This window comes from Diplotaxodon limnothrissa, linkage group LG9 (assembly GCF_057381915.1).
Source record: "Diplotaxodon limnothrissa isolate DT_005_m linkage group LG9, D_limnothrissa_male_GT1.1, whole genome shotgun sequence".
NCBI lineage: Eukaryota > Metazoa > Chordata > Actinopteri > Cichliformes > Cichlidae > Diplotaxodon > Diplotaxodon limnothrissa.
In genome coordinates this window covers 36587155-36604604 of record NC_140604.1, presented here as the reverse complement: position 1 = coordinate 36604604, position 17450 = coordinate 36587155, and the positions used below count along the sequence as shown (strand labels likewise).

At 43.8% G+C, this 17450-nt stretch overlaps 1 protein-coding gene across 7 annotated transcripts in view; it reads left to right on the top strand.

Annotated features, from left to right (window-relative positions):
* LOC146626065 (receptor-type tyrosine-protein phosphatase mu-like) overlaps nt 1–17450 on the top strand; it is a 226007-nt gene that overhangs the window by 151167 nt on the left and 57390 nt on the right. For 4 of the 7 annotated variants that reach the window (XM_085363137.1, XM_085363135.1, XM_085363141.1 and 1 more), the window contains 3 exons: nt 5075–5193; nt 6708–6782; nt 16565–16591. In XM_085363137.1, coding sequence (XP_085219263.1) covers nt 5075–5193; nt 6708–6782; nt 16565–16591 — 221 coding nt within the window. The remainder of the gene's footprint in view (nt 1–5074; nt 5194–6707; nt 6783–16564; nt 16592–17450) is intronic. The other 3 variants (XM_085363138.1, XM_085363136.1, XM_085363139.1) reach the window with 2 other exon arrangements.

The following is a 17450-nucleotide window of genomic DNA, read 5'->3' as shown; positions in this document are numbered from 1 at the left end:
CACGAAACTGATCAATGATCAGCTGATCGGCTTTTCTCTCTTGCATGTTTATCTCCTGCTTTGCGCCAGAAAGAGGAAACTAGCGGAGGTCGCGTTAAGCAGCAGAAGCGCTTTAAACTTGATCAGCTGTTGTTAGAATGTATTTAATATTACTTTCTAGTATCAGCTGATGTTTGTTGGAGCCACAGCTGTAAAGCTGCTGGTCATGATGTTGGTTTGGTTATCTGGTGAGAGGAAAACATGAAGATGAAACCAGGAGATGTCCTTACTGAACCATCAGAGCTGAACAGGTGATGGAGAAACAGGTTTACCTTTTAGGTGACATGAATGAGTTGAAGGGAAGTTATGAACTGTTTCTGAGAGACAAATAACACCAGGATCCTTTTCTAAGTAGCTGACAGCTGGTAACTGTGCAGGGGCGGGTCATGGGGGCAGGTAGGGGATTAACAGGCGAAAGGGGGCACAAAGAAATACTTTTCTTTCTTATTCTCATTTAAAATTTCTAGCTTTTAACAAATAATTATCCGAATCTTACAACCAAAGTTTTTATCTGATGTCAAATTTATAGAAATCCATTATTGTACGTACTAAGTTTTTTTCAGGGTCCCAACATAATTTCTTCAGAAGTAGCTATGTGCTGTACATGATGCCAGTATTTTCCCACATTTTCTAGATACTGCACCAGTACTTTGTGTAAAATGCCATCAAAAAGTCAGTTAAGTTTTATTCTTTCTCACCTTTCTTTCTGTCTCCTTTCACTTTTAAAAGGTTGCCATGTTAGAAAAAATATTTTGCCCTCCCGTGCTGTTTATTAATGTGGTAAATAAATAGTTTATGAAAATATTAGGGGTGCAACGATATTCGTATCGATATTGAACCGTTCGATACAGTGCTTTCGGTTCGGTACGCATATGTATCGAACAATACAACATTTGTAATTTATTTTATCAACTTTCCTTCTGACGATGCTGTCTGTGTTGAGCGCTCAGTGAATCTGCGTTCGACTGCTCCGCCTAGGGTCGACAGTGCAGCCTAGGCGGAGTAGTCGAACGCAGATTCACTGAGCGCTCAACACAGACAGCATCGTCAGAAGGAAGAGCGCAGGGCAAGCTAGCGAGACAGAAGTTAAGCTCTCCTTACAACATGGACCTCCCCCACCCTCATTCAGATCTGGCGTTTGGAATTATTTTGGTTTTCATGTGACGTATGACCCTGAAGGTAAGCGCGTCATGGACTAAAGTAAAACAGTATGTTGGATGTGCCATGCAATGCTCAATTACATGGTTGGGAACTAGTGTGTTAGCGCAGTTAGCTCGTTAACGTGTTGGCCGTCTAGCCCCATGCACGGGGCGATCGGCGGTAGCTCGTTAACGGAGATTTGCCGTGTTGTGGCGTTAAGGTCATTTCAACGAGATTAACCTGAAAGCACTAGTGGGAACACAACGAATATGACTGCACATTTACGCCGACATCATCCTAGTGCAAAGACAAGTGGAAGCAGACAAAAACAACAAGCATGCATGCTACAAACTTTACCCGAGTCATTTAGACAGCCGTTAGCACATGATTCTCCTTATGGGGACCTGATATGTTTAATATTGTGGCGAGCTCAGACAAGGAGGAGACGGAGGTGTCATTTGGTCTTGCTTCCCGTGAGCTAGCCAGGGAGCACAGCCGTTTATTGACATCTGCAGAAGAACACTGCCGCTAGCTAACTGCTCAGCGCGGCAACCGCACAGCAACAACAACAACTCACAGGGCGCCCTCTGACCCCGGAAGGACACACCGTCGCAGCGAGAGGGCGTCACCCGTCACTATGGCAACATAAACAAAACATAACTGTACAAAAAGAACCCCGAACAGCCCTGACCCGCTACAATATGCTGCTGAGAATATAGCCCAGAAGAAGCGGATAGTATAGCTTTTATTTTGGAAAGAGACATTTCTCTGTAATAAACTCTCTTTTCCAAAGATGAGTGATTCCTCAATCAGATACAGGGCTCGCAAAATCGCTAGCCCGACGTCCCGGAGCTAGCGATTTTTTTAGTCGGGGTACCAAAATCTATCTCTTCCCTGCCCGTGGGGCTATTGTAGGAAGGAAAAATATATGTCAATGCTTTTGCATTCTTTCAGAAATGTAGCTGGGTAATTATGTCATTGGCATCGGTGAGCCACTGTCAATATGTGACATATTGAAATCGCGTTTGAATTTGCGCTTGTTTTTTGCTTTCACTTTGCAATCGCGCAAACTGTGTATAGAGAGCGACAGCACTGATCTGTGAGTGATGATAATTTGCGCACAAATTCCTCTGATATCGTCTTATTAATCGTTAGCTTACTATGCAAACATGACAAGTGAAATCTCCCGCAGCTTAAACATGTGAGAGGTTGATCGCGCAGAGAATCGCTGAGCTTATGTGAGTGAGTGTGTAAAAGCATTTCAGTTCTGCTGAGCCAAATAAGACAGGTCAGGGTGAAGAAGTGACAGCCAAAGAAAAGCTTACCACAAAACGGAGAAGTTATGACAAATCAGACTATAAGGCAAAAAGAAAGTGCAGCTTTATGGTTTCATGGACAAAAGAATTTCTGTGGCTGCAATATGACGAGCTAAATAACCAGGGCTGCACATAAGTGGTCCGCAGGTGCGTATTCGCTGTCAAAATAAAAAACACGCACAAGGGTTAGGGTTAAATTTAAAAACTGTACTTTTGAGTTAAAATATATATTTATAATTTTAATAAATGACAAATTTAAAAAGGCATGAACATTTTTTTTGTATCGAAAAAATATCGAACTGTGACACCAAAGTATCGAACCGAACCGAACCGTGAATTTTGTGTATCGTTGCACCCCTAGAAAATATCACAAAATCTGTTATTTGTAATATTCAGTAATGGTCATGTCTCACCTCTAGTCTTCTCTGTCTTAATTTCAGGTTTCCACCATGTGTTGTAGATAGTTCAGGAGGTTAACTCGACCAAGCAGTCTTTGGGTTTCGGCCAAGTACTGTTTAGAATACCAGAACAGGGAGGATGGTGTAGGTTTAAGTTTATTAGACTGATACATATGTACCAACAAGACAGTGTACATCACTGTCACAATGACGTTTGTTTTCATTCAAAGGCTTTATGGTTTTTCCTATAATACCTGGTGGGCCGGTCTCTAGTCAAATGCCCGGGCTGATTTTTTGTCCCAGTCCAGCCCTGTTCAATAGTGAGGGGAGGGTGGAGCCTGAGATTGACAGACGGTTTGAGGCAGTATACGGATGGATGGGCAAAGTCGGTGACAGAAAGCAAAGATAAAAAACAGCTTAATGCCACTTCAGAGTGGTTGCCATGGTGATTTTACAGTACCTGTTAACATTCAGGCTCTGGCTGCTGGGCTGGGGTCAGCAGCTCTCAGCTTTACCACACACAAACTGATGTTTGACGTTTTATTTTCTTATTTAAGTGCAGATAGCAGCAGCACCTCGTGATGAACATAACAACATGATTGTAATTAATGTCTTTACTGAATGTAGTACAGTTACTGAAAAATGTTATGTGATTACAGTTACAGTTGCACCTAACGCTGCCGATCTCTTAACGCTGAAACTCCAGAGCCTGCAGTTCCTCTGACGCCCAGCAGAGGCATCAGTGAGTCAGTCCCCATAGACTTCATGTTCAAATCATGTTTGCAGCCTGATAAATGAACTGATTGGTCTCTATGGAGATCATTTCATAACATCAGTATTTTATAACTCACTTAAATTGCACTAAAGCTTAAAGTTTGCATTATTAGGGGCGCGGCCTCTGTGGCTATGCCCTTCGCCTCGTTCATGCAGCCTGTTTAAAGCAGCCGGCTGATGCGATTGGACCGTGTCACAGACCCTCTCAGACGTGCTGCTTTTTCATCGTCTTTCTGCAGTAAATCAGGATTTTGTGCTGCAGACGTTTGTTTGTTCAGGTCTGAATCAGAGAAGAAGAAACGCTGCAGGTTTTTACTGTCTGCCTGAACCACAGAAGAAGAAGAGAAATGAGACATGAGGGGGAGGAGGGCAGCACCTTGCCTCGGGGCGCTTTTGCTGTCCTCCATCTTAACCTCGATGCGTACACAGCAGCATTCACTGATGTCTTCCTTCCAGTTTAAAAGCTCGCTTTTACTTTTATTTTTACATGGCAGTGTTTTTCAGGTTAGGGTTAGACTTTTCAGTGTGTGTGTGCTTGTGTGTGTGTGTGTGCCTGTGTGCAATCGGACAAATGCATTTTCTTTATTCAGACTCAGAATAGAAAGAGAGAAAATACAGACGATGGACGGATGCGAGGATGCTTTAGTCGTTTAAAGATGCTTTTCCTCTGCAGTGGTTACATAACACACACACAAACAGAACAAAGTGAAGCCCCAGCATCGCTTCTCATTTAAGCTCCTCTAACAAAACTCGTCTCACTTTCAGAAGAACTGCAGAAGAATCAAAGAGTTGAATGGTCTTTGAGCTGAAATGTCACTCACAAGCTTTTAAATTTGACCAAATATTCAAAAAAATGTCTCAGAGGTTAGTAGTGATGCTCTGAGTGTGAGAGGAGTAACGATGGAGCAGCAAGCGACGTTTAATGACTCGTAAATTTAAAAAGCATCACTCACAGGTTTACAGCACAGCTTCCACTTTAGGTACGGCTCATTAAAGGAGCTCCATTCAGACCACCTTAAGAGCCTGCTGATCTAACAAATGCAAAGCCTTCATTCCACCTTAAAAGACAAATGGCACATTGGAAACTCTCACTTATTCCACTTTAACTGAGAAGCATCTGCTCATGCTGCCTTAACACATGGCTTCACAGAGAAAACTCTTACCACCTTAAAAGAAAAAAAATGTGTTCACACAGCAGGAATGTAAGTTACTCCATACCGCCTTAAACCCAAACACCATCTGTCTCACCTTAATGGAGATAATACAGCTATAAAATCTCTCTCATATCACCTTAAGTGCCAAAAAACAACCTTGTTCATACCACCTTAATAGATAATAAAAAAAGAAAAATCAGAGTTTGAGGGAAGAAAACTTTATTGAAACTTCAGCTTTTTTGTGTGTCGGCAGGAAGTTGGCGAAGAAGAGGAAGGAAACTCTGAGCTCCAGACAGGAAATGACCCTGATGGTGAACAACTCCCAGCACACCACCATGGTGGACACGCATGTGCACACGCTGAACGGACGCAGTGAGTACATGCACGCGACGCACACAAATGCTATCCCTAATCCTATCTCTGACAAGCGGGTGAGACAAAGACTCGGTGACAGAGTCGCTCACCCACAGGTTGCACAGACGACGCAGACTGATCTGCAAACGCTCCCCGAGTCGAGACGTTTTCTTTCAAAGAAAGATCATTTCGCTGATATTTCATGACGTGATAATCCCGTATCTAAACGATAGCAGTGAGTCGAGGGAGGAGCTCAGGCTGTGGTGTGGTCGGTCATTCCATGACTTCGTGTTCTGACTCGGTTTCCACGGCAACAGTGAAATCCTATGTTTTTGCTGCATGGCTTAGGACGCCGACCAACCTGAAAGAAGACAAGCTCAAACCCAAGCAGGTGGCGTCCTCGTCCTTCCTGCCGTGAGCTGAAGGAGGCGATGTTTTATCGCAGCGTAGCGGCCGTCAGAGGGCAAGGCGGCACCCTTCCCCCCAGGCTCCTCTGCTCGCCGTCTTCCTCTTTATTCTGGAGCACGGCGTGCAGCTGCGAGCGCCTCCCTGTAGGAGACGATTTAAATTAAGCACAGACATCAAACACCACAGGCCCTGAAACCATGTCAGCTTACAGGAGCCTCTGATTTAATTTAACCATGAGAGTCTCAGGCGTGTAGCTGCGGCCGAAAACAAGAAGATCAGTCAAACGTCATCTTTGGATCAGTCAGTAGACGACAACAAGGGAAGAGCTGCTCACAACAAACCAGGCTAACAGACCTCTCCTCCAGCATCATTCTGGTTATTAAGTAAAGCTAAAACTACAAATCAGTGTAACTGAAATAAAAAGTTATGCTCTTTATTGATCTGCTCAAATCTTCCAGACCAAAGATCCAGTGAAGGTTTGAAACTGGACTGTCTGAAACTGAAATCATCTAATACAATCAGAAAAGATTCAAGTGACAATAAAAAATTATAAAAGAAGTGCTGCAAATCTCTAGTAACTCTGACTTTTATTAAAATAGAAACCCAGTGTTCATTAAACAGCTGAGCAACAATTTCAAATCATGGGTCAAACTCCAGGTACAAGTAATTCATAAAGGAGTACTGAGGATTACAGCTTGGTCTCTGCAAACAGTCCTAATGCCCTTCTAACATACTGCTAACATGCTAATGCCGTGCTAAGCTGTTGTTAAACTGCTGCTAATGCAATGCTAAGCTGTTGCTAAACTGCTGCTAATGCGATGCTAACATACTGCTAACCAGCTGCTAACGTGCTGCTAATGCCATGCTAACATACTGCTAACGTGCTGCTAATGCCCTGCTAATGCCATGCTAGCATGCTGCTAATGCCCTGCTAGCATGCTGCTAATGCCATGCTAACGTACTGCTAACATGCTGCTGGTGTGCTGCTAACATAAATGAAGCAATAATTAACCATCGCTGAGACTTTCCTTATGAAGTTGCAGGCAGGGCGATGGGTGAATCAGTGACTGTAAAATGGAAGAAGCAGGAAACTTTAAGGCTGCGTTTCTGTTTCCTCTATGCAGCTGTTTCATCTCCGTCCTCCTTCACCCTGAAGACAAACACCATCAGCACCTCCGTAGCAAACTCCTACTACCCAGGTAAAAACACTGAGATGCCTCCTGTTGACATAAAAACTGCTGTCAATGTTTTCATTTGTAAAAGGAGGCAGACTGTCTCAGACTGTCTCAGATGTGCAGCAGGGACCAGTGTCCACCAGATGCATGAAGATCGATGCTGAACAAGCAAACAGTCACTGCAGGCACTTACTGCACACCAGCAACAGTTCTTTGATGAGTCTCAGAGACACGTCTTCCACTGTCGGCTGTTTTTACACTGCTTCATCTGCATGAGCCTCCACCTAGGGCTGCTCAATTAATTGAATTTTAATCACGATTACGATCTGGGCTTTCAACGATCATTAAAAATGACTGAGCCGATTATTAGCCCCTCCCTCGTGCTTTACTCTCGTGCTGCTCCGTGTGGCAAATCAAGCGCACCTCTTTGCATTTTGAACACACATCACAACAATTAAGAGGACCCAAGGGAAGCTCGGAAAGCTAAGCAGAAGTTATTTGGAGAGGAGAGTGACTGCCGTTGGTTGAAAAGAGAGGTAAAAAAAAAACTTCAGTGGTGTGGAAACATGGATTCGCAGAGTCAGACGTGGATCAAGTAGACATAGTGTGTAAACTTTGCTACGGTGTCATAGCTGCACCACAGAGCAACACTGCAAAGTTCACTAAACATAGATGTTTACATTTTTCATTTATATTTTATATTGCAAACATTTGCACTGTTCAGTATTTGCACACTATTTTATATTATTTTTTAAAGTCATTATTCAATACATTGTTATTGTTAACGCTTTAAATCCCTGTAGAACCGGAACCATGTAAGCTAGCGCAATAATTTGTTTTGCATATGAAACCAGAGGAGTTGTACTTACATCTTATGTCATCAGCTTGTCCTCGGTCACGGTTTCCTTCCACATATAGCTTTGCAAAAATTGCATAAAAAGCGCTTGCAGGAACAAAAACATAATATTCCAGAAACACGCTTTGCCGATCCGATCAGCTGTTCGTAACACTTCCCACATTGAAAAAGAGTCAACTCGAACTATAGCATGTCCGCCAGTTCCTGTCCGAAACCGGAAGTGACGTCATTTTCGTGGAAAATGTAGTTTTTTACTTGTAGGCCTTAAAAGCCTATACTGGTGTTTTTATAAGTCATGTTTGACTCTATACTTTTCTGAATAGTTTCTGGGATGCTTAGAACTCGAAATGCACTGCTGGAAATAGTTTATTTTGATGCACATGCTGTTTTCTTTGCAAATTTGCATCATAGGATTGTTTTTTCGTTTTTCCTGCAGTGTATATAAAAATTGCTGTATCTCCAAAATAAAACTATGAAGACACTCAAAATAAATTCCCTGTTGTTGTAAACTATTTTTTGCAACTTTTTTGTATTTGAAGTTTTGAGGGATAAGCCTCTTAAATTTCCCCAAGTAGAAATATATGTAAAAAAAAAAACCAAAAACGATTTTCAATTTTTTTGTAGTTTATTGCACTTTTTTGCAATGAATGTAGTTACTATGGACTTAATGCATACATATTATTAAAATATGGGCTATAACAGTTGTATTGATGTATAGCAACTTGAAATGCTCCCACAAATGGCACTACAACATGTAAAAAAAATAATATAAGCTCTGGCGGACTTGGTTCTATGGTAGGTCTTAAAGGGTTAAATAAATATCGTCAAATAATCGAGATCTCAATTTCAGTGAAAATAATTGTGATTATCATTTTTGCCATAATCGAGCAGCCCTACCTCAACCTGCTGGTTCCTCTCCTTACACCTGTACACAAAAATGCCACACAGATTCTCAGAGGCATTTGGACGACGATCAGTCCCTGTGTGCTAATATTAGCATTCCCCAGACATCCAGCCAACAACACTAACATTTAGATTGACAATAATTCATTACAATAGTGGGGATTCATTACAGTAGATGTCTTTCTCAGCTCAATGTAACTAAATTAAATGATGCAGTTCCTCCACTCTTACCTTCTTCAAAGCCTTGTGCCAACACACTGCAGAACAGCTACCTAACGCTACTCCTACAGATGTGACTCATCTTGTTAATAGTGTTATGGCCTCATTGGGTACAACTCTGGATACTGTAGCTCCTATGAAAAAGAAAACTTCACTCCCTAGTATACCTCAGATAATTCAATTCAATTTTATCTGATAAGCACATAACTCGTAAGCTAAACATGTTCTGAAAAGTTTATCCGAGGCTGGGTCTCAGGGCCAGCAGCCAAAGAAGATAAGGCCAGACCTCGCTCTCCCCAGCCACCTCCTTATCTGGGGAACACAGAAGCCAGCCAAGAGACGCAATCTCTCCAGAGTAGCCTGGGTCTGCCCCGGGGCCTTTTCTCGGTAGCAAAAATCCAGAACACCAGGAGGCGCCGAGGAGGCATCCTAGTCAGATGCCCGAACCACCTTAACTGGCTCCTTTAAATCTAGAGTAGTGGCTCTACTCTGAGCTCCTCCTGGATGGCTGAGCCCATCTCTATCTCTAAGGGAAAGGCCAGCCAACCTCTGGAGAAAGATCATTTCCACTTGCATTAGCGACCTCATTCTTTCAGTCACTACCCAAAGCTTGTTACCATTGGTAAGGGTTGGAACGTAGATCCACCAGAAACACTCGGCTTTTAAGCTTAGCTCTCTCTTTACCATGATGGACTGGTACAGCTCAGTCCTCCCGCTCCCCTCACTCGTGAACAAGAACCTGAGATACTTAAACTCCTCCTCCCTGACCCGGAGCAGGCACTCCACCCTTTTCCAGCTGAGGACCATGGCCTCAGACTTGGAGGTGCTGATTTTCAGTGTGAGCTGGAGGCCACCACCTGATGAAGACAACAGAGCCCCCATCATCTGCAAAAAGCAGTGACGAGATTCTGACTCCACCCGAGTAGAAGTAGTTTGGCTACACCCGGATATTTTGTCAAAAAAAATCGATGACCGAGCTGACAATGTGGACCAAGCTCTTTCTTGTATAAGGACCAAATAGCTCATTGCAGTGGGCCAGACACCCCATACTCCGAAGTGCCTCACAAAGCATACTCAGAGGACTTCTCCAAGTCCACAAAATGCATGTAGACTGTGGGCACACACCCTTAAATACCCTTGATAGGCTAAAGAGTAAACCACATATTTATTCTTTCCCCGGGAGGCTGAAGAGTGTCATCCCCCCCTGCAGATATTAAGGGTGTGTAACTATTGCACAGTACACACTACAGTAGTTAGGAGTTGTACAAAGTAGTTAGGAGTTGTACAAAGATATCCACAGGAAGGAATCATTTCCTGTGTCGTTCAGTGGTGCATTATGGGTAATCTCAGTCTCTCACTGAACATGTGACCCTCAACCTGCTGCCCCAGCATGCAACACTGTAGAGGACAACACTGACCACAGCACCCTCACAGAAAATCCTGAGCATTGTCCGGTAGATGTTGCAGACCTCAACTGCCTCTGAAAACAGAGTCTGGCCCTTCCTTTAGCGTGCACTGGTGTTTTTAACCCAGTCCAGTTAGTGTGTACTCTGAGGTATTTACAGGTCTATCCACCGTCGTCCCTTCCCACCTTATCCAACTTACCACCAAGTTGTAAGTTGCTGCCATTTTCCTTGTGAGTATTTATTACAGGGCGTGTGTAACCCGTTCATGTGTTACGCCCGTCATTGCGTTGTGTTCTGGCGTGAAAGTAAGAGGCAGGAGACAGTACTGGGTCTTTGGCTCTTTACTGCACATCTGCAACACAGAAATATGTGTCTGATCTGTGTGTGTCACGCGACTGCCAGTACACCTCTCCTCCGGCCATGCTGAAAGGAGCTGTGGTCTGCAGCTTCATTAACACTACAATAATATAATAAATCAAATACAACAAATTGTTTTAAAACATTAACTTAAGCTCTCAAAAACAAAAAGCACAAAATAAATAATATGTCACTGAAAAATCATCAAAAACAACTTATAAGAACAATAAACAAAATAATTCAAAAACAAATAAACAGTCAGATAAATACAATTCAATCACCAGGACCCGATATTCTAGTGCTTATAGTTCAAACATTATACTTCAGTACAATTATATTAATAACCGCCATCTAACAGGCAATACAACACTGTACTTATAAAAACAATGAATGAAAGACTGCTTCTCCAAAACATAATCAGAATCAGAATCAGAATCAGAATACTTTATTGATCCCTGGGGGAAATTATTTTTTGTTACAGTGCTCCATTTTAAACCAACATTAAGACAAGACAGACAATACACTAACTAAGAATAGTACAATATATACATATATATACATACATACATACATAAGTCACTTATAAATAAATATTTGGAAAAGAAACATGTGTAGTTGTAGCAGCAAACAGTGTGTTAAGTGGATGCGTTGTACAGGGAGATGGCCACAGGCAGGAATGATTTCCTGTGTCGTTCAGTGGTGCTTTTCGGTAATCTCAGTCTCTCACTGAACGAGCTCCTGTGACTGACCAACATGTCATGGAGTGGGTGGGAGGTGTTATCCAACATTGTCTTTATCTTGGACAGCATCCGCCTCTCCGACACCACCTTGAGGGAGTCCAGCTCCATCCCCACAACATTGCTGGCCTTACGGATCAGTTTATTAAGTCTGTTGGCATCTGCGACCCTCAGCCTGCTCCCCCAGCATGCAACAGCATAGAGGATCGCACTGGCCACAACAGACTCATAGAAAATCCTCAGCATTTTCTGGCAGATGTTGAAGGACCTCAGTCGCCTCAAAAAATAGAGACGACTCTGGCCCTTCCTGTAAAGTGCTGTGGTGTTTTTAGCCCAGTCCAGTTTATTGTCAATGTGTACTCCAAGGTATTTATAGTCCTCCACAATGTCAACACTGACCCCCTGGATTGAAACAGGGGTCAAGTGTTTCCTGGTCTTCCTGAAGTCCACGATCAGTTCCTTGGTCTTTGCCACGTTGAGCTGCAGATGATTCTGCTCACACCACGTGACAAAGGAGTCGACCACAGCCCGGTACTCTGTCTCATCATCCCTGCTGATGCATCCAACCACCGCAGAGTCATCAGAAAACTTCTGAAGATGGAGGTCTCTGTGCAGTGGCTGAAGTCTGTGGTGTAGAGGGTGAAGAGGAAGGGGGAGAGGACAGTCCCCTGTGGTGCCCCTGTGTTGCTAATCACCTTGTCAGACACACACTGTGGGAGACGTACATATTGTGGTCTTCCTGTCAGGTAATCAACAATCCAGGACACCAGAGAAGCATCCACCTGCATCGCTGCTAACTTATCACCCAGGAGGGTCGGCCTGATGGTGTTGAAAGCACTGGAAAAGTCAAAAAACATGACCCTCACAGTGCTCGCCGGCTGGTCCAGATGGGTGTAGACACGATTGAGCAGGTAGATGATGGCGTCCTCTGTTCCGAGACGAGGCTGATAAGCGAACTGAAGGGGATCCAGATGTGGTCTTACTATGGGTCGCAGCTGGTCCAGGATGAGCCTTTCCAGGGTCTTCATGATGTGGGAGGTCAGTGCCACGGGCCTGTAATCCTGGGGGCCACTGGGACGAGGCGTCTTTGGTACAGGGACGAGGCATGATGTCTTCCACATCACCGGGACCCTCTGCAGACTCAGACTCAGCATAAACAGTTTATGAAAGACTCCACACAGCTGGGGGGCACAGGCCTTGAGGACAAGGGGACTCACTCCGTCTGGTCCAGCAGACTTGCCTGAGTGAAGTCTCCTCATTTGCATCTCAAAAGAACATCTCCGTACCTGCAACACAGAAATACAGTGGGGCAAAAAAATATTTAGTCAGCCACCGATTGTGCAAGTTCCCCCACTTAAAATGATGACAGAGGTCAGTAATTTGCACCAGAGGTACACTTCAACTGTGAGAGACAGAATGTGAAAAAAAAAATCCATGAATCCACATGGTAGGATTTGTAAAGAATTTATTCGTAAATTAGGGTGGAAAATAAGTATTTGGTCACCTCAAACAAGGAAAATCTCTGGCTCTCACAGACCTGTAACGTCTTCTGTAAGAAGCTTTTCTGTCCCCCACTCGTTACCTGTATGAATGGCACCTGTTTGAACTCATCATCTGTATAAAAGACACCTGTCCACAGCCTCAAACAGTCAGACTCCAAACTCCGCCATGGCCAAGACCAAAGAGCTTTCGAAGGACACCAGGAAAAGTATTGTAGACCTGCACCAGACTGGGAAGAGTGAATCTACAATAGGCAAGCAGCTTGGTGTGAAAAAATCAACTGTGGGAGCAATCATCAGAAAATGGAAGACATACAAGACCACTGATAATCTCCCTCGATCTGGGGCTCCACGCAAGATCTCATCCCGTGGGGTCAAAATGATCATGAGAACGGTGAGCAAAGATCCCAGAACCACACGGGGGGACCTGGTGAATGACCTGCAGAGAGCTGGGACCAAAGTAACAAAGGTCACCATCAGTAACACACTACAACGGCAGGGAATCAAATCCCGCAGTGCCAGACGTGTTCCGCTGCTGAAGCCAGTGCATGTCCAGGCCCGTCTGAAGTTTGCCAGAGAGCACATGGATGATACAGCAGAGGATTGGGAGAATGTCATGTGGTCAGATGAAACCAAAGTAGAACTTTTTGGTATAAACTCAACTCTTCGTGTTTGGAGGACGAAGAATACTGAGTTGCATCCCAAGAACACCATACCTACTGTGAAGCATGGGGGTGGAAACATCATGCTATGGGGCTGTTTTTCTGCCAAGGGGACAGGACGACTGATCCATGTTAAGGACAGAATGAATGGGGCCATGTATCGTGAGATTTTGAGCCAAAACCTCCTTCCATCAGTGAGAACTTTGAAGATGAAACGAGGCTGGTTCTTCCAACATGACAATGATCCAAAACACACCGCCCGGGCAACAAAGGAGTGGCTCCGTAAGAAGCATTTGAAAGTCCTGGAGTGGCCTAGCCAGTCTCCAGACCTCAACCCCATAGAAAATCTGTGGCGGGAGTTGAAAGTCCGTGTTGCTCGGCGACAGCCCCAAAACATCACTGCTCTCGAGAAGATCTGCATGGAGGAATGGGCCAAAATACCAGCTACTGTGTGTGCAAACCTGGTAAAGACCTATAGTAAACGTTTGACCTCTGTTATTGCCAACAAAGGTTATGTTACAAAGTATTGAGTTGTATTTTTGTTATTGACCAAATACTTATTTTCCACCCTGATTTACGAATAAATTCTTTACAAATCCTACCATGTGGATTCATGGATTTTTTTTTCACATTCTGTCTCTCACAGTTGAAGTGTACCTCTGGTGCAAATTACTGACCTCTGTCATCATTTTAAGTGGGGGAACTTGCACAATCGGTGGCTGACTAAATACTTTTTTGCCCCACTGTAAGTGTCTGTTCTGTGTGTGTCACGCGCCTGCCAGTACACCTCCCCTGACGAAGGAAAAAAAGAGTGCATGCTGTTAAAAAAAAGACTTCAACGAATACCCTCTCAAGCCGCTAGCGATCAGGCTAACTTAGCATGCTAGCATTTTAGCTGCGTTCTCGGCTAAAACTCATTATAAGTGTATATTAGTGAACTCCGCCCTCCACAAAACTTATCCCGAATGAGTCTCTTAATGACAAACAAAAACGCGGCGGTTCGGCTGTATTCACATTGCAGCTTGGGATCTGAACAAACTTTAATTAGCTGAGAGCAACGTGGCAGTGACTTACCTCCGGCCATGCTGAAAGGAGCTGTGACCGGGACACACATGCACGCGCCTACGTCACCACGCACCGTGCACACACGAACGCACACAGACTCAGATCACACAGGTAGGAGATTGAGATGCAAAAATGACATATTTAATCCAAAAAAAAATGTGTTTTGGGTGAAATTCACAAGTATTTAACACATATGTTACACGTGCTGCGGGGAAAAGCCTGTTCTGACGTTTGAGTCTAAGGTTTATTTGGAGCACCGTGAACTCTCTCCACACTCTGTCATGTCATTCTTGAAAGAGAGGTTTGTCGTGTTCGAGTCTGTAGTGGGGCCTCGTTAGTGCCATCATTTGCATAGTACAGTTTTCTGGTCCATGTCAGTCAGACTGTTCATAACCAAACCATGTCCATGCAACAGAGGTGACCACTCCTTTAAGGTCCTCCATTTGTTTGGACTGCTCCTTCTGTTTGAGCAAACTGGTTCTGCCTCGTCTTCACTGACCATGCTGGGATTTTCTCTGCCTGCATCCACCAAAGTGGATTTTGCGACACCACGAAACAAACGATTATATACGATTATAATATAAAACGATTTTAATTTCATCATCTGATATATTTCGTCATATCGCAAAGCCCTACATCTCAGCCTCTCTCTTCGCTCGAGTGTCCAGGACATGTGGTCGTAGATCTGATGATATGATTACATAATCGATCATCAGCCTGCGTTGAGGTGAGCTGGACTATATCTAGCTGGTGCATCTCAATCTCATTCACTAGCTCAGGTCCTTTCCCACCAGAGAGGTGATGTTCCACGTCCCAGTTGCCATCCTCAGGAGCATTGATTGGTCTGGCTAGGCCGCTTGGCCAGCACCAAGTACATACTGCACCCAACCCCTACAACCCCTCCTATGCGTGGTGGGCCTAAAGGGGGATGGGCCCATGTCCCCCCTCGGGGCTGCGCCCAGCGAGGGCCCATGAGCTAAGGGCTGGCCACCAGGCACTGTGTCTTGGGCAGACTCTCCAGGTCTGCCTCCAGGCGGGGCCCTGGTAACACGCAAGAGTCTTCTGAATGGCTCTTTGTCTGTGCCATGGTAGACTCTACCAGTGGGCAAAAGCCCCCCAGCAACATAGCCCACAGGATCCCTGGGACACACAAACCCCCTCCACCATGATAAGGTAGAAATTTACATATTTCTTCAATCTAGCTTCAATCTAGCATTTCCACTTTAAATTAGATCAATCTATCTTTATTAATTCCATTCAAGATATGTCCTTCAATGTGCATACCAAACAACATCTCTAAAATTAGAAATATCCTGTCTCAGAGTGATGCTGAAAAACTAGTTCACGCATTTATTACTTCCAGGCTGGACGACTGTAATTCATTATTATCAGGAAGTCCTAAAAGCTCCCTGAAAAACCTTCAGTTAATCCAAAATGCTGCAGCAAGAGTCCTGACAGGGACTAGAAAGAGAGAGCAGATTTCTCCTGTTTTGGCTTCCTGTTAAATCCAGAATTCAAAATCCTGCTCCTCACATACAAGGTCTTAAATAATCAGGCCCCATCTTATCTTAATGACCTTGTAGTACCATATCACCCTATTAGAGCACTTCGCTCTCGCTCTCCAGGCCTACTTGTTGTTCCTAGAGTATTTAAAAGTAGAATGGGAGGCAGAGCCTTCAGTTTTCAGGCCCCTCTTCTGTGGAACCAGCTTCCAGTTTGGATTCAGGAGACAGACACTATCTCTACTTTTAAGATTAGGCTTCAAACTTAGGCTTCGAACCTTGTGGCTCATTCACCTGAAGCCCAGTACTCACCAGACATTTAGCTACCATTTAAATAGTTAACATTCATCCAGCAGTCAGCCAACATCCAGCTGATGCATTTCAACCATTTAGTCAACATTAACTATACTCTCAACCAACATTCATCTACCACGAGCCTAATATTCACCTGACAGCTGGTGTTCGCACATCAGTTAGCCAAAATTGAGCCGATGTTTTGCCTGCAGACATGTAGCGAGCTGACTGGTCTTCTTCTTCTTTTCTCTTCTTCTTTTGTCCTGTCTGTCCATCTGTCTGTATGCTGCTGTGTCCTGATGGCAGATCCCTTCGTACCGACAGCCATTCTGGGTGAGACACCTTTCCTCTGTTTCTTCGATAGGCCAGATGTGCACAGGTAGACAGACAGGAAAGGGGCAGTCAGATGGTAGGAAGTGGACAGAGCTGAGGCCTAGAATAGAGAGACAGGTGAGAGGAGACGAGAGACAGAAGGACAGATATTCTGACTTCCATCCATCCCTGCTTGCTTCTCGTTCGGCTGCTTTTGGTTCTTTCCTCCTTTTGGAATCTTGTTTTTGTTATCTTGTTCCTTCATCTTTTACAAGTACAATTTTGTTTCAGATCATAACGTTCTCATTTATACTCTTCTTTCTGTCAATTTGTATGTTTTTTAGCTTAATTGATTAAAATAGAATTTTTATTTGCCTTTATATTAAATTAACATTTATTTTATTATTATTTTCCTTTCATAATGGATTAAATTTGTGCATTTATCTGTTTTGGTTTTGTTGTTTTTGAAACTTGATGGTGGGCTTCACTCCATCCCCGCATCCACAACATTCCTGCGTGTTGTGTTGACGTCACGTCTGTCTGTGACTTCCAACCTCTGCATGGGCACAACACGCCACGTGGACTGGGGGGAGGAAAACCAAAAGTTTATATTAATAAACTGATTACTTATTAATATATTATTATATGTGATGTGAACATTTACCCAGAGTCTGGCTGCAGCTGAGAAGAATCCTAATCCTTGGCTTCATTTTTATCAGTTATTTAAAATATTAGAGGCGTGGCAAGTGACAGATTTATTCAGTCTCAGTTATATCATTGATAATCACTCATGCTATCAAGAATAACTAAACACAAATGCAATTACCACACCTCATGAGCACACGTTTTCTGTGGACGATCCATATCTTTGAGGACTTTC